Raw genomic sequence first — 15,186 nt, forward strand, 5'->3', positions numbered from 1 at the left:
TGGGTTTTTTGTTGTCCCAGCAATGCCTACCCTGGTGACTGTAAATTTTGTTTATCGCCACTCCGCTGCTGAAAGAATTCCTTGAAGCTTTGTTGAGTTGTGGCCCATTGCACTGGCTCGTTTCAGCCCGCACCCTGATCCCACTTTCCGCTTGATGAAGCTTGTAGACTGTAAGCTGGATAGAAAACGCTTCGCTATTTCTGAAATTGGAATAAAGCCATAGAACCGCCTCCATGCCCAAATGATTGATAGATAGATAGATAGATAGATAGATAGATAGATAGATAGATAGATAGATAGATAGATAGATAGATAGATAGATAGATAGATAGATAGATAGATAGATAGATAGATAGATAGATAGATAGATAGATAGATAGATAGATAGATAGATAGATAGATAGATAGATAGATAGATAGATAGATAGATAGATAGGCGCAGTAACAAAGGAACTTCATCTCCTCCGTATCGCTAACGCACTTAAAGAGCGCCGGACTTCTGCACAGAGAGCAGAGGAGGAAAAGATCATTGTTATAAAGGAGCTCAACACATTGAGTGAAGAAAATATACGTTGACTTTTAATCCAAGATGCTGTCTAAAGTCAAATCAATTGTTATTGAACAACAAAAAATATTCCTCCACAGCTATGGCTGCGCTTTAAGAAACGTACTCCACGAGACCAAATGTGCAACCGCTGTCATAGAGAATGCCACCCAGAAGTCATCTGTACAAAGAGTCTCACTGCCCATAAAACCATACTGTAGTGTCTTGCTGCATTAGAATCAGCAAGGGCATATGTGCCGCGTGCACTCGTGTGTCTTACACACTTTCCTGATTTGCACGATGCAAATCACCATGCACCCGAGCCTCCTTTGGGTTGTCTTTGTAGTCGGTACTGGGATCAGTGTGTGCTACCCTGCTCGCCACAGCTGTTCAGGACAGTACTCAGGCTAGCCGACAGTACTGTTCTTCACCACGAGCAGTGCCATGTTCCTCATTTGCAAGCTTGTATCTGGGCTCGTGACCCATTTGATAGTTTGATTTGCAAAAATCGGACGTCAAAGCAGACTGAGACGCTTGAGCTTTCCTTCAGAGTGCTGTACAGATTCTCGGCCTCCTGCAGCAGTTGCTTAGTGAAGTGCGATAGTTTGGGCCAGGACCATCCAGAAATGCCTGTCTCCCACCTCCCTACTCCCTTCTCTCAGACTTGGCGGTCTGAATACTAATGCCATGCTGCGAGAGAGAGAGAGAGAGAGAGAGAGAGAGAGATTGAGAGAGAGAGACTCACAAATACCTCCTCTTCATGGCCCTTATTTCTGGGTGGAGTTTGGAATTTTTTGTAGGGTAATTCATTATTTTAAAAGTTACTTTACGTAAATGTTTTTATTTGTTGTTCATCTGTTTGTTTATTTGACTTTCTCCCACAAAGCATTTTTGACATTCTTATTGATAAATGAATCTTTCAGCCCACGTGAACAAAGCAGCATTGTAAAAAAGTGTCACTGCTCTCTTGTGCCACAGTGCCATTCCCAGATTATTCTGGAATGGTTTATTTCCTGTTCTCCACTAGACACGGTCTTCCTCTGACAGCAGTTATCAGCGGGGCAGAAGTTAGGAAGCACTGCTAGAAGTTGATTTCGTTTCTGTAACATTTTTAATCAGGAGAGACAGGGTTTTTGAATAGCTTCCACAGGGGCAACAAAAGTTGCCATAATGATGTGGAAGTACATCTCTCTTTACATCACTGTGGGCAATTGATGATGGTCTGCAACTTCCAAAGAAATACGACTGGATGCCGTCAACCAAAAAAATCTGAAAGCTTGTTGTGGTGCCCAATCCAGAAAGAAAAAACCCAACAATGGGAGAAGGGGAGCCCCCACGTAAAACTAGTAAAGAAGCACAGGCCATTTACACGGTTTATGTGAGTGCTCCTCTTCTTCTATTGTTTTGTGCTTTTTGATCCCCTACTGCCTTTAGCAGAAAACCTCATCAATGCAACTCATCTACGGTTTCCCTTCACGTATGCGTTACTGTTGTATGAATGTCACAGGAGATCATATAGCTCTGGAAGAATGCACATAGTAACTGGGGAGATTAGGAGAGCAGACTGAAGTGTGCTGGAGGACCTGATAACTGCAGGAATCTGTCTCAAGCCAGCACATCGTTAAACAGGAAGAACTCATTACACAGATAATACTACAGAACAGCCTCGTTCATGCAAGACCAATGTTCCCTATGCTCTCAACAGGTCAAGGTTAAGTTCCTTCTCTCTCTCTCTCTCTCTCTCTCTCTCTCTCTCTCTCTCTCTCTCTCTCCAAAGAATGAATCCCTATGATGTTGCATTCTGGCTTTCAACCTGAAACAGCCTGTCTGGCTAGCACCGTACACAGCACATTAAAAAGTTGTCCGACACACTCCCTATGGCCCGAGAGGGCTGGTTACCTCAGCCCAGTTGCCTGTGCGAGTGCTGGTGTAGTGGACTCGCTGTTGACTTGTCAAGAATGTGGTTGGAGCAGATGCATTGTTCATCCTGCTCCTGAGATATGTGTCAGCCTCTGGAGAAGTGTATAATTAGCCGATTGGAAACAGGAAGAACCTCACCCTCTGTCTCTCTGTTTCTCTGCTTCTCTCTCTCTCTCTCTCTCTCTCTCTTTCTCTCTCTCTCTCTGACTCCAATGTATACAGATGCTTTTACTAAATGCATTTATGTTGAGATAGAAGTGCCCTTCCCCATGGTGGATGTGTGTCGGAGATTTTACTGGAAATGACGAGAGCGTAGTTTCCTGAAAAACAATTCAATCACATCTCAACTCCAGCAGACGGAGTTCAGTCGATCTCTCTTTCATCTTCATCTTTAACCACTACCCGTCAGATCAACAGTGCGCACGTGAGCTAGAGTTTTGTACTAACTTTTTATGTGCTACTAAGTGTAATGTTGTCTATGAAATTTTAAATATTAACAACTTTGTTTTGGGGATATTCACAAATAGCAGCTTAGTGGAAAATAAGTTTGGTGTCTGGTGATGGACATTTGTTATTGTTCCTTAGATTTCCAGGACAATCTTAAGTACAGTCATTAATCTTCCGACGGTCACTAGTCTTCGGACAGCCTGTTAATTCCTCCCGCTGATGTGCTTTCCTTGTCAGACCTGGCCTCATGATTTCTGAACATGGCAAACTCCAGGCAGAGGTTTGGACCCCCCCAATCACCCACCCACCCCCCAAAACTAGCAGCTCCTCCAGAACTTCCTCCAGCACCCTTAAACCACGCTACTGCCCTGCTCCTTTCCTGCTCTTCTGTGCCAAACCAGTACAAGCGCTTTGCATTTTGTGCAACATGAATTATGGTGCCGGAAGCCCTGTAATTTTTGAAGCTTTCTTGTACAGATGAAAGGGCGAGCCATGTGCAGGTGAGGGGTGCATACATGTTCTTAGCCTCTTCTCATGTCCCACCCCTGAGGCTGGAGCAAGCTAAGGCCGTTTCTAGATGCTGCTGAGCACGTCATCGACGGAGGCCTCAGTAAGATCTCACACTTGCCTCCTTTCCTGTCCCTTTAGAGTGAGTTTCCAGCGGAGAGGTTTATTGATAGGAGGAGGGGCTCTCGCTCTTGTCTTCGCCCTGCACGGAATGCACACCTGGAGGTGTTTGCCCAGCGGTTCCTGTAATCCATGGCACAAAGGGCCACAAACACCTGGTCTCATGTTGGAGGGGTGGAGGCAGTGGGTGGAGGTCAATGCTTTAGCACAAATAATCCAGCTGTGTGTTTTCCCCTGCTCCTCTCCAAACCATGGGAATCAACGGTCTGTGGTCTTCATATAGTTAAAGCACCTTTACTGGATAATAATCTACCTGCTTTTGTGAGTCTTTAATGCTGATTTGACCCTAGGTTTAATAGTAGCAGTAACATTTTCTATACACTGCCAATGAAGGTGTAACTCAGACTTTCACATTAAAACGAGCCGTCATTTCCAGGCGGTCCAGAAAGGTCTCGAGCTGTGTTGGGTATCTCAGCTGAAAGTCTGTCTCCCTGTCTGCTGACATTGGAGTGGCACTTACCCAACACGACTGTACAAGTTTCCAGACTTGGAGTTCTGACCCAGGGATTGGCGTGCATGTCTGCAGCTCTGTGGTAGTATTAGTGCGGTAATAACAGGGGTGGACGCTGTCACTCCCTCATGAGAGGAACACTCAGAGAAGAGAAGATCATAGAAGCAGATAAACTGGGAGTGTCCGTCTGCGGAGGGCTGATGCCTGTAGCTTCTCCCGTTGGGGTTTAATCCTCACCCTGCTCTCCACACAGAGCTCTAGAGACAGCTGGGATTTACCAGGCCTCCAAGCGAAGCCTGCTCTCTCCGTTTGGCTCTGGCTGGACAGCTGATGTCCAGCAGAACAGCTCTCTCTCTCTGTCTGTTGCAATCTTAACTGACAGGCTACCATAAGGTAAGTGGCTGGGTGCCTGTGAACTGTTTGTAGTCACTAGTTTGAGTTCAATTTGATGTGTAGATGTGTTGACACAGACAAAATTCCTCCTGTCAGCCCTACGGCGGTTTGGAGGAGAAGAAGGTGAAATTTGTCTACAGGTTACATTTGTTTTGTGCCCTCATGCTCCCACCCTGTTTTCCACATTTTACTCAGTGTGGAAGCGTCCAACTCTTCCACATTGACTATTGGTGACATTTGACAATCTAGGGAAGCCCAGTTAGTGTCTGGGTTGTATTCTTACCGCGTTGCTCTGTGCAGGACAGGCAGTGCTTACCTGCGTCTGACTCAGTTGTACGTTTTGTTGGGCATTGCGTAGAGTTGCGAGTCACTGTGTCTCAATAGTGGCAGCTTTGGGTAAACATCTGACTGAATTTTTTGTTTTTTCCAGGAGCTTAGAGGAGGAAATGACAATGAGGATTTCCTGTTCAAAAGGCCTTAACTGTCTTTAAGCAGTCTAAGTGCATTGTGTAACTAAATCGGTGTATTCTCTGTCATTGGTAACCACATCCTTTGAAATAAAAAAAAGCAGCTGAATTTGACTTTGGAGAACATCCAGAGACAGTTAAAGGTGCTCTCTCTTATATGACTGCCAAGTGCTGCTTGCTAATTTGCAAGGCTTATTACACATGAAAAGCAGAAAATACACAATGTATCATATAATATCCTCATCTCATCCTACTCTTATTATGGTTTGTCTAATAAAGTGATGAACTCTTATGGCTAAAAGCAATATATGTGTCATGTTCTGCCCCTGGGTGACTCATTGCACTATATCCATGATCATGTGTTATTTTGCCTAACCAAAGACAAATGGGATAGATTATGGGAAAGATGACTTTCATTGTTTTAAATTTTAGCCTGGGACATATTCTGTTTTCATTCATGGTGCACCAGCGACAGTATTGGGGCAGAGTTTGGCTTGGTTGGAATGGATGTTGTAATAGAACTGATATAAACTTCATTCTCACTTTTTTGCGCTTGTGATCCACAAAATGACTATGCTACAAGTTCATTTTCCCATCTGCCTTGACCATTTCCAGGCTGGGTTTATCACTGGCACTGTTACTGTGGGGCTGTGTTCATTACTGCCTTATATGGCACACTTTGATGTGGTTGTTTGTGCACCTGTGCTGTGGTTCTGCAGTGAGGGACAACAGAGGTCACCCTTGTTTGACCTTTCGGTTTTAACCCTGGCAAGTTACAAACACAAACTCTGTGTTCGGTTTGAGTGGTTTCCCATCACCATTTGGTCAGTGTTTCAATCCTCATGCAGATCAATCAGATGATACTGTACGTGTGTGTGTGTGTGTGTGTGTGTGTGTGTGTGTGTGTGTGTGTGTGAGCTACTGTAATGGGAGCTCCCCTGTCTAAACCACCTGTGCCTATGCATGTCTGACAGAAGACAACGTGCTGTGTGTTCCCAGGCCTCTGGTCTGAGACACACGCTCTCCAGGGGGTAAGGAGACATGGAACGGCTTGACAGGTGGATGGAAAAGCCCCTCCAGGGTGGGCAGCTTCGCAGGAACAGACTCAAAGACGTTTTTACTATTCGCAGGATGCCTCACGCCATTTCGTTTTTTGTGAGGTTTTCATATAAACTGAACAGAAATCACAAGCAAAAGAATGTGAGAACACTAATGTTATTCTTTCAACAATAAAATCAACTTTTAAAAGATTAGAAGAGAAAAATCAAGTAACTGGTAAAAAAAAAAATAGAACAACAAAAGCATAGTAGTGTTGTCTTGAGCAGTAAAAGAATTATAGTGATGGCACAGCATAATAACATCCATTCAGTTACAGTTACTGTCTCTTTAATAGTTATTTTAATCAAACACAAGTGGTCCATGTTTCTAGAAGCACTGAAAATAAACCTGATATGTTAAAACATATAGTTTATAACACACACACACACACACACACACACACACACACACACACACACACACACACACACACACACACACACACATGCATCCAAGCATCCAGATCCTGAGCTGTGTCGTAAAGGTCTCCACTCAGTGTGTCGATATAGTAGCCTGAAGGTGGCCAGCTTCTCTCGCTGAGCCTTGAATCCCAGGTTGCTCTCCTGGACTGACCGCACCACCGCAGCAGGTTAAAGGCGAATGCTCGCTTGTTTCACTCCAAAATGAGCCAAGATTGTTGTTAGATTTTAAACAATTCTGAACAATGTTTCTAAAATGCAGTTTATGCTGAGATACCAGCCTGATGAAAGTAACACAGGCAAAATTCCCTCTTTGTGATAGACAATAAAGTTGAATCTTAATCCAAATCAAAAACCGATTCAGGCGTCATTCCTTCAAGTTCACAGTGAAGCAGCGCTGGACTGAGATGTTTCCAATGACCCCGAAACAGCCGATGTCATCGGGACCCGCTCTCCTGGAACGTGGCCAGCAATCACGCTGAAGCCACAGCTGGTGCGACTGGAATCGCCTTTCCTAACACACTCTCTGCATCTGTTCCCATGTTTATCTTGTTTTCGCTGCGGAAGTTAGCACGGCCGCTTCCTGCTGGGCTCTCTCAGTGCCAGCCACGGCAGATAAAGCACTGGATTTAGCCTCTGGCGTCCCCACCGAGGCGGACTGACTGGGTGTCATTGCCATCCACTGGTTAGCTTTGAGTTAGTGAGCTGAATGGTTGTCACTGAGCCGTTGAAACGGTGATTGACAGATGAGTAAGTTGGCACCAGACACTGGAGTGGAAGTTAAAGATAAACCAGGTCGGTCCTGATGAATCTGCTGTGTCTTGGAATTATCTACCCAAGGGTTAAACACTGTTTGACTGGTAGGTCAAGTAGTCTTAAATGGGCAAGGGTTCTTATACAGTCTGTGTCTGTGTGTGGAGGGTTGAGGGGGTGGGCTTCAAAAGACACAGAGAGAGAGTGACTGAATTGGACTAAACCTCCCTCTCCTTAATCATTTGTGCTCGAGATTCTGGTGCCAAAAATACTCAATACACACTCACTGGTTCTGGTAGCTACAGTCTGAGTGACTCCCAGAGACTCCTTAGAAGGTTGGAGGAACATTGTCTGTGTCTGTGTGTGCGTGGGGAGGGGGTGTTCTTTGCTCCCACAGTGGAGGAGCTTCAATTCCCAGACTGCCTGCCTCTGTGTGTGTGTGTGTGTGTGTGTGTGTGTGTGTGTGTGTGTGTGGGTGTGTACGCGCATGCACACAGGGAGGGTGGGAGCAAGGGAGGAAAAGTGGGCCAGATTTGCTCTTAGTCCAGCCCTGTGGGTGGGTGTGTGTGTGTCGGTGTGTGTGTGTGTTCTCAAGGCCATGAGATGTAACCTGGGTGAGCGCTAATAAGTCCTTCTCTGGCCAGCTCTCTCCAGATGCTGCCCCAGCGCTGATCACAGCTCCGGTGCTCAGTGGCCATTGGGAGGCTCTCATCCTCTCATCCTGTGAGTACGAGCAGCCCTTCACTCCTTGCATGATCACTGTGCTCTTTTGGCTAAAAGGTTGCATGGCGTTTTGAGCAAAATGTGTTATTGGTATCTTAAAACAAAGGTCTTATCGGTAGTTTCTCGCTAAAGGGAGAATTCAGTTTAGTACAGTTCTGCACTGCTTGATTGTTTGTTATATTACGATGTGTCATGGTATGTTCCTGATCTTGAAGTGCTAGCATTTAAAACTCAAAGCACTGGTAAATGGTTTTAAACTGCTGTGGGTTTATGATGATTGTGTGTACATCAGACATGTGTGTGCAGCATGTGCAGAAATCATGCTGATCTTTCCATGACTGTTTTGGACCCTGTGGCTTCCTGTAGACCTCGATGGAGAAAGGGTGCTTTTTGGCTTCATCTGGTGATCGCTGCTTTCATATTTCTTCCTTTTGCCACTTTTGCTGTCTTCTGCAGACAGATTCTTATATCAAGCTCTGATTGGCCATTACTGAATATGGATGTTAGGACTGCTTTAGCATGAGCTAACAGGAAGGATGAAAGCCTTTTTATCAATAAAGGTTTCACTTTTTCTGTTATTACTTTGATCTAAGATCTTTGATAGGAACCCAGGATCTCAGTATTTAATAAGGGAGTTTTAGACCAAGAGAAAACGGGGTGTGTAGGAGTGTGAAGTGCGGGTGGCCTCCCTTCCAAGCTAGAGAGAGTAGCCGTGAGACGTGGGTGTTACATTCCACAGTTGGGTGAGCGCGTGTGGAGTGTGCGTGTGTGCGTGTGTGCGTGTGTGCGTGCGTGCGTGCGTGTGCGCGTGTGCGTGTGTGTGCGTGTGTGTGTGTGCGTGTGTGTGTGTGTGTGTGTGCGTGCGTGTGTGTGTGTGTGTGTGTGCGTGTGTGCGTGTGTGTGTGCGTGTGTGCGTGTGTGCGTGTGTGCGTGTGTGTGTGTGTGTGTGTGTGTTTGTGTGTGTGTGTGGTGAGCATGTTTTTAAAGGGGACACAGCTGGGACTCCATAGCAAACGCATTTCTGTCCTGCATCATGGAAAGTCTGTCACTCACACAAACACACGCGCACACACAATCAGGACAACATTTAATAATACTTCAGCAGAGTTTTCTATGGACAAGAGAAAAATATTTGGATAAAGATGTGAAGGAGATAAGCCCTGTTCCCGTGGGTCCCCCCTCAGAGCTCTCAGAGTTACAGAGGGAACTGGGACTACAAATGAATGTCCAAACAGTAGTTCTACATTATACATAGTGACTCTGCTACACCTTCTGTAACGTGTGACCAAGGCCGGGACCGTCCAGCTGAGTTATGCTTATGGGAAACAATCATAGCTTGCTGGCTCCGCCTCCCTCGTCCTCTCGCTAGTTTGTACTGATAGCTGCTATCAGATGTTTGCACCTCACCAGGGACTGCTATATCTCTTTCTCAGCATTGCAGAAATGGAGTTTACTAGAAGCCCACACAAATAAAGGCTATTTTAAGTGTCTGTTTTTCAACAACAACAGGAAACGCCGTGCAGTTGGAATCGTTTGTCACCATAGATGCCTTGCCACCATAGGGATGTGTGCTTCCTATACCACGGTCACCTCAGTCTCCTCCGCTCCAATAGTCGGAACCAGCCGCTGTTTACAAAACAGCCAAAACAGCCCTTTAACTTAGATACACAAGAGTGAGTGGCTGAAGACAAACTACTGTTAGTTCATTATGTTTGTTTGGCATGACAGATGCCTCACACTGGAGCATATTTTTCTGTCATATGAAAAAATATTTTACAGTCCAGTGAGCAGTGGTTTATGTGGCATACCAGAAAGTGAACGTTTGACCATTTGTCTTTCATTTGAACTTTGATCTGTAAAATGCTATTGGTCCTGTGCTTGTATTGTACTTGTTTAAAGTTTATTTCTTTTTGTGTTGTGTAGACTTAAACAGATGTACCCACATACTCTGCAAGCATTTCTTGCTGTTTGGGTCATTACAAACAAAATACGATTCACTAAAAACACGGTCATGCATATGCTGCTGTTTTGCAGCCTTCAAGAAGCTTAACTTGTATTGTCAATAACAATGGCAGAAACAGCAAGTGAATTTCCATTGTTATGCAATCTCCCCTCTCGGAGACTCCAAGCTGACTCTTCACAACCTGATTGGCCCTGTCACTTTGAACCCACCCTGGCACCAGCCATCAATCATCACCTACACCTGTTCCTCATCTATGGAGTCATCTCTTAGAACCTGTCTGTTGGTCTCCCTGGTTGGCAGTCTTACGTTAATCCTGTCTATGCAACCAAAGGGGTTCATTCAACACACACACTGGCGTGTCCAGACTTTAACTCTTGCAAATATGTAAGTTTTATATTAGTTTCAGAATAAATATGGAATAATTCAGAGTAGTTACTGAATAATATGCCTTAATATTAATAATTAAGTTATAAGACAGGAGTTGAAGAGGTTAAGCCATATTACGTTGTATTTATTAGTTTAGTTTGTTCTCTCTGACCAATCGTTGTTGTGTCTCAGTCTCTTTGCTTTATTTTACAGGAGTTTGCCTGTACTCTACCTGACTGTCTGTACTCTGACCTCAGCTGTCTGTTATGACTGTGATCCATGGCTTAGCCCACATATGCTTGTATCCATCCTCTCATCAGTATGGCTATCTGTGTACAGTTTGATTAATTTAGGATGGAGCATAAGAAAGCAGCTATCAAAAATACACAGTAAAATAAAACCCATTTTATTTTAAAAAATGTAAACAGATCTAGAGGTATTGTTCTTAAAAGAGACCACATTGTGACTGGTTGATTTTACTCAGAGTTATATAGCAAGTGTTCAGGAATTCTCGATTTGTTGGGCTTGCTGCCCGCACGGGGGCTCCCAGGCCGCTGGACATTGTCCTGCACCGCGAGGCTTCATCGCTGCCTCTCCACTTCATTGACCAGACCTCAGGAAAATGGGTCCCTGTGTGCTGTCCTCTGCTGTGGGGCGCACAGTCTGTGCAGTCCTGCCGTCTAGGCTGTCGGGTGGGCAGGGAAGATCCTTGGTGTGAATTGGGTGACTCTGGGCTGTGTTGAACACAGACATTCCGGGAGCTCTGTGCAAACACGCTTCCCTTTACGCTACATTTCATCAGATCTTTTGGTGCAGGGAATTTCAGGTGCACCACTAAACACAAATAAGGTGTTGGACCATGGCTACTAATAGTCTTTACTCTTCTATGTTGTTTTTAAAGCATTTAATTTTGTATTCCCATTAGAACTAAACTTTAATTCTTTGTACTTGCATAAGAACTTTCCTTTAGAATTTACAAAAACAGACGGCGAATTTGTTAGCCCTTGCCAGTCGTGAGGAGGAGGCGAAGTGTGGGCATGTGCGCATGTGTCAGTCCCAAAATAGGGAGTTGGGATTCCCCACGTCGGGATTCTGCAGTGTGAGACCGCTATTGTTGCACCCAGAGCGGTGGCATTCTGATGTCTCTCTCTCTCGCGCTCGCTTGCTCTCTCTCTCGCTCTCTCTCTCTCTCTCTCTCTTTCTCCCCCACTCTCTCTCCCCATCCTTTCACAAAGGCAGCAGCGAGAGCCAAAGCCCGAGTGCATTTGTCCCGTCAGGACAATGAGGGAGCGTGGGTGGGGGTAGGTTAGGGTTAAAGAAATGACAGGTTGGGGGGTGGGGTGGGGTGAGGTGGGGGTGTTCTCCTGCAGGGCATGAGAGGGAGGAGGGGAAAGAGGGGGGTCATTGTTGCGTGCAGGTCAGATTGTGTGTTTTTTCAGTCCCAAAGGAAGTTGAATCAGTGTGCATTAGCTGGATGGGAGAGGCTAGAGGAACAGGAGGGAGAGAGAGAGAGAGAGAGAGAGAGAGAGAGAGGGAGAGAGGAGAGGTCAGTCCCTCTCTCACACTCCTACGGGACGAATCGCACAGCTAACTCTCCAACAGAGAGCGAGAGGGTGAGGAAGTCAGAGACAGTAAAAGAGAGAGAACAGGAAAGCTGGTCCGAGGGCTGTCACAGACTCTGCGCACACGCATGGACGGAGCCACCTGGACTCCCTCCGCTCTGTCAAAGCGCAAATGATGGAAGCGTAACTGACTGGCTGGAGCCGCACAAGGCTTATTTGGATTACTTCTTTATTCCTGCTCTGTTCATGCTTTTGGAAGCAGGAAAGGGCGCTATGCACAGCAGAGAGAAGTCTCGCAGCTGTGAGAACTACCTAAGCATAAAGGTGAATGAGCTGGCTTCCTTCAGCACCGCGCCGGTCCTGGTAGGGTGGCCAGGACGCGGGTACGCACATTCTCACTCCCAGCGATCCTCTGCTAACGCTGTGAGTGGGGAGCTCTTCTTCAGTTTTAGTGCTCTCTCCTTTCGCTCTTGGTATTTTGTAATTGCTTTGGGCATTTGTCAATTATCATTTGAATAGGTGGAGGAATTGTACCCTTTCAGAGAGCTTGCGCTTGTGTGTAAGACAGAGAAGCTTCCTGTCTTTCACAGATATCAAGCAGCCGTGGGTTTATGTGCTGTTTTTTCTGTCTGTGTGGAAAGTTTTGTAGAGTGTAATTTGCCAGAGTGCCAGATGTGTGTGTAGCCAAAGTTTACATGTTTAAGAAAACTTTTGAAGGATGTCAATTTTCTTATTAATCACAATAATCCAACCTGATCTCACGCAAAGGCTCACCGGTATTTTTTTTGTTGGTTAGATTGGTATGGTTCTTACAGATTGGTTAAGATCCAGATTTCATTCGTTTTAACAGGTTGCTTGGAGTTATGTTGAAACTGAAAAAGTTACCACAGTTGTGTTTATTTTTTCATTTACAAACAAATGTGAAATGAATGTGGCTGCTGATTGCTGAGTCAGTCAGGCCTAGTGTCATGTTTGCTTTGATTAGAGTGTGAACTGCAGGGAGAAGTCTGAGTGTCAGGCAGCAGCGCAGTCTGATGCTAGTGGGCTGTGTTGTGCCCTCAACCAAGATGCGCAGTATCTGGATTCATATTGCTAATCAATCTATCACATTTAAAGGGGTTTTAGTTATCAATCTAACACACACACTCCATCATTCATTCCAGGCAGCTTTTGTTCCCTGTTTTACATTCGCAAGGGGATACACTCTCTCCACTTGCACTCCTCCCCAAAGGACCAAACCTTCACACACACACAGCCGTGGAAGAAACTGCACCCCACAATAGGTCTTGAAGTGCTCCTTGAGTGTGAAGTGTTTCCTTCAGCCAGAAGACTGTTTTGCCTCTGCCAGCCATACAGCCTGGCCAGCGTACTGCTTAGGAGCCAGCAGGCCTTTTGTGTGCGGTGAGAGGGAGTCACATCTGTTCTTTCCCCTCCTGTGCGATCTGCACGGTATGCGTTTGTACAGCACTGTGCCATGTAGCGACGTACTCACATAAAGTCTACACAAGGCAGTGAGTCTCGGCTTGCACTGCAGTCCTAAGCTTTCAAACTAGTAGGATACAGAGACCTAAAGGTAAAAACGTGAGTGGAGAGATCCCTTCTCTTCCATATTCTCTTCCAGTTTTAACATGTGAGAAAACACACTAGTTAACATGTCAGCCATGGTAATTATAAAGCCTGAGATTTTAAAGGATGTAAGCATTTAGCTGTTTTAGACATGGGCCTTTGCTCCCCTTTGTCTCGCTATTTAAATTTTAAAATGTAAATGTCAACCAAACAGTTTGGTTGTGATTTGACTATGGGTTCTTTACCAAGACTTCCTGTGTGTTCACTGGCTCTCAGTCGAAGACGAACCAAACTTTGAAAGTGCTGAAAGCTGGCTGTGGCTTACCTTACCGGATTACGTTACCGCGCAGTGAGTTCGGGACCTCACACGCTGCCAGTGCGACCCAAGTCTCTATTGTCCCTAATCTGGCCTTCCTCCGCGTGCAGCATGGATGGCATGGGAAGGTTTTGGGCCTTTGATAAGAGCGCGCCATGTCGCAACACCTGCGCGTGGGGACGGATCTACACCGAGTCGTGTGGTTTAATCATGTTGCTCTCACCTCCTGCGAGAGGAAGCGCAACCGAGCTGTTCCAGAATGGCTAAAGCTCTGAACCTTGAGTACTCGGGAACCTGGAGATGCCAACACAGCTGGGGCTTTGGGCCACATGTATGCCCTCTGCGCTACGCTATTGTAGACTTCACGTGGTTATGTATTCATTCCTGCAGGGTTGCAATTTAGGCCCACTCAGTGTGTTACGTTGACAAATTATAGACTGCTGTCTGCCTCTGCTACTGTTTGCACAGTGCAACAGAGTGGAAAATTGCACAGTTGTTGGTCAGTCTGTAAACAAGCATTTTCACCCAGAAAAAAATAGAAAACCAGCATTTTCAGATTGTCTGTGGAATTGTTTATTGTTTTGTGTGTGTGTGTTTTATTTTCAATTTTTTTTGTTTGCCCATCACAATAACCAAAGCATTAGGATACCACCTGGAATCCACATGCCGAGTGTGTGTGTGTGTGTGTGTGTGTGTGTGTGTGTGTGTGTGTGTGTGTGTGTGTGTGTGTGTGTGTGTGTGTGTGTGTGTGTGTGTGTGTGTGTGCGTTAGTACCACCTGGAATCCACAAACCAAGGGAGAGAGGGAGTGAGTGTGTGTATGTGTGGGTCAGTGTGCATTAGTACCACCTGGAATCCACAATCCAAGGGAGTGAGTGTGTGTATGTGTACATCATTGTGTGTTAGTAGCAGCTGGAATCCACTTCCTAAAGCCACTGACATAATTATGGGTCCAGTCCCATAATTCACTACTTCTCTGCTTCCCTGTCTACAACACACCCTCAAAGAGCGAGGGAGTCCCCATCCCGCCACACGCAGCCCTCCTCCTAAACCCTTTGGTGAGCTTTGCTACTATCAAAAGGTCCTGCGCTTGCTCTGACCAGAGGAAATAACTTCTTCAAGGTTATATCACTGGTTTCAAAACTCCTTCCAGCACTTTGCTTGCTATTGTGTGTCTTCTGGGTTCAAAAGCTTGACTTATCTCTGTGCCTCTCTTGAAGTCCTCCTTTAAACATCGGTTTTGTGCCCGGTGTTTGGTCTGTACTCTCCTCAAAGTCAGCCAGATCTTTGAGTTAGTAGGTGTGTATGTGTGTGAGCGAAGGAGTGACAGAGGTTTTAGGTACTTTACTACCACACTGTTTTGAGTGAGTGAGTGAGTGAGTGAGTGAGGAAGCCATGTTTCTGCGTTAGCTGGCTATGCAGGCTCTTCATTAATTCTGTTTTTAGGAAGCATGTGTGTGTGTCAGCGATTGAGTGAATGAGGTTGGTAGTCTGTGTTAGCAGACACTTCAG

At 45.6% G+C, this 15,186-nt stretch overlaps 1 protein-coding gene across 2 annotated transcripts in view; it reads left to right on the forward strand.

Moving 5' to 3' along the window:
* Positions 1–11,726: 11,726 nt before the first annotated feature.
* The window catches only part of zgc:158766 (uncharacterized protein LOC100009641 homolog), a 28,669-nt gene continuing 25,209 nt past the window's right edge, over positions 11,727–15,186 (forward strand). For both annotated transcript variants that reach the window (XM_035526611.1, XM_027014294.2), the window contains exon 1: positions 11,727–12,117. In XM_035526611.1, the coding sequence (XP_035382504.1) occupies positions 12,040–12,117 (78 nt within the window). In that variant the 5' untranslated portion in view covers positions 11,727–12,039. The remainder of the gene's footprint in view (positions 12,118–15,186) is intronic.

The sequence above is a fragment of the Electrophorus electricus genome, chromosome 5, assembly GCF_013358815.1.
Source record: "Electrophorus electricus isolate fEleEle1 chromosome 5, fEleEle1.pri, whole genome shotgun sequence".
Lineage (NCBI taxonomy): Eukaryota > Metazoa > Chordata > Actinopteri > Gymnotiformes > Gymnotidae > Electrophorus > Electrophorus electricus.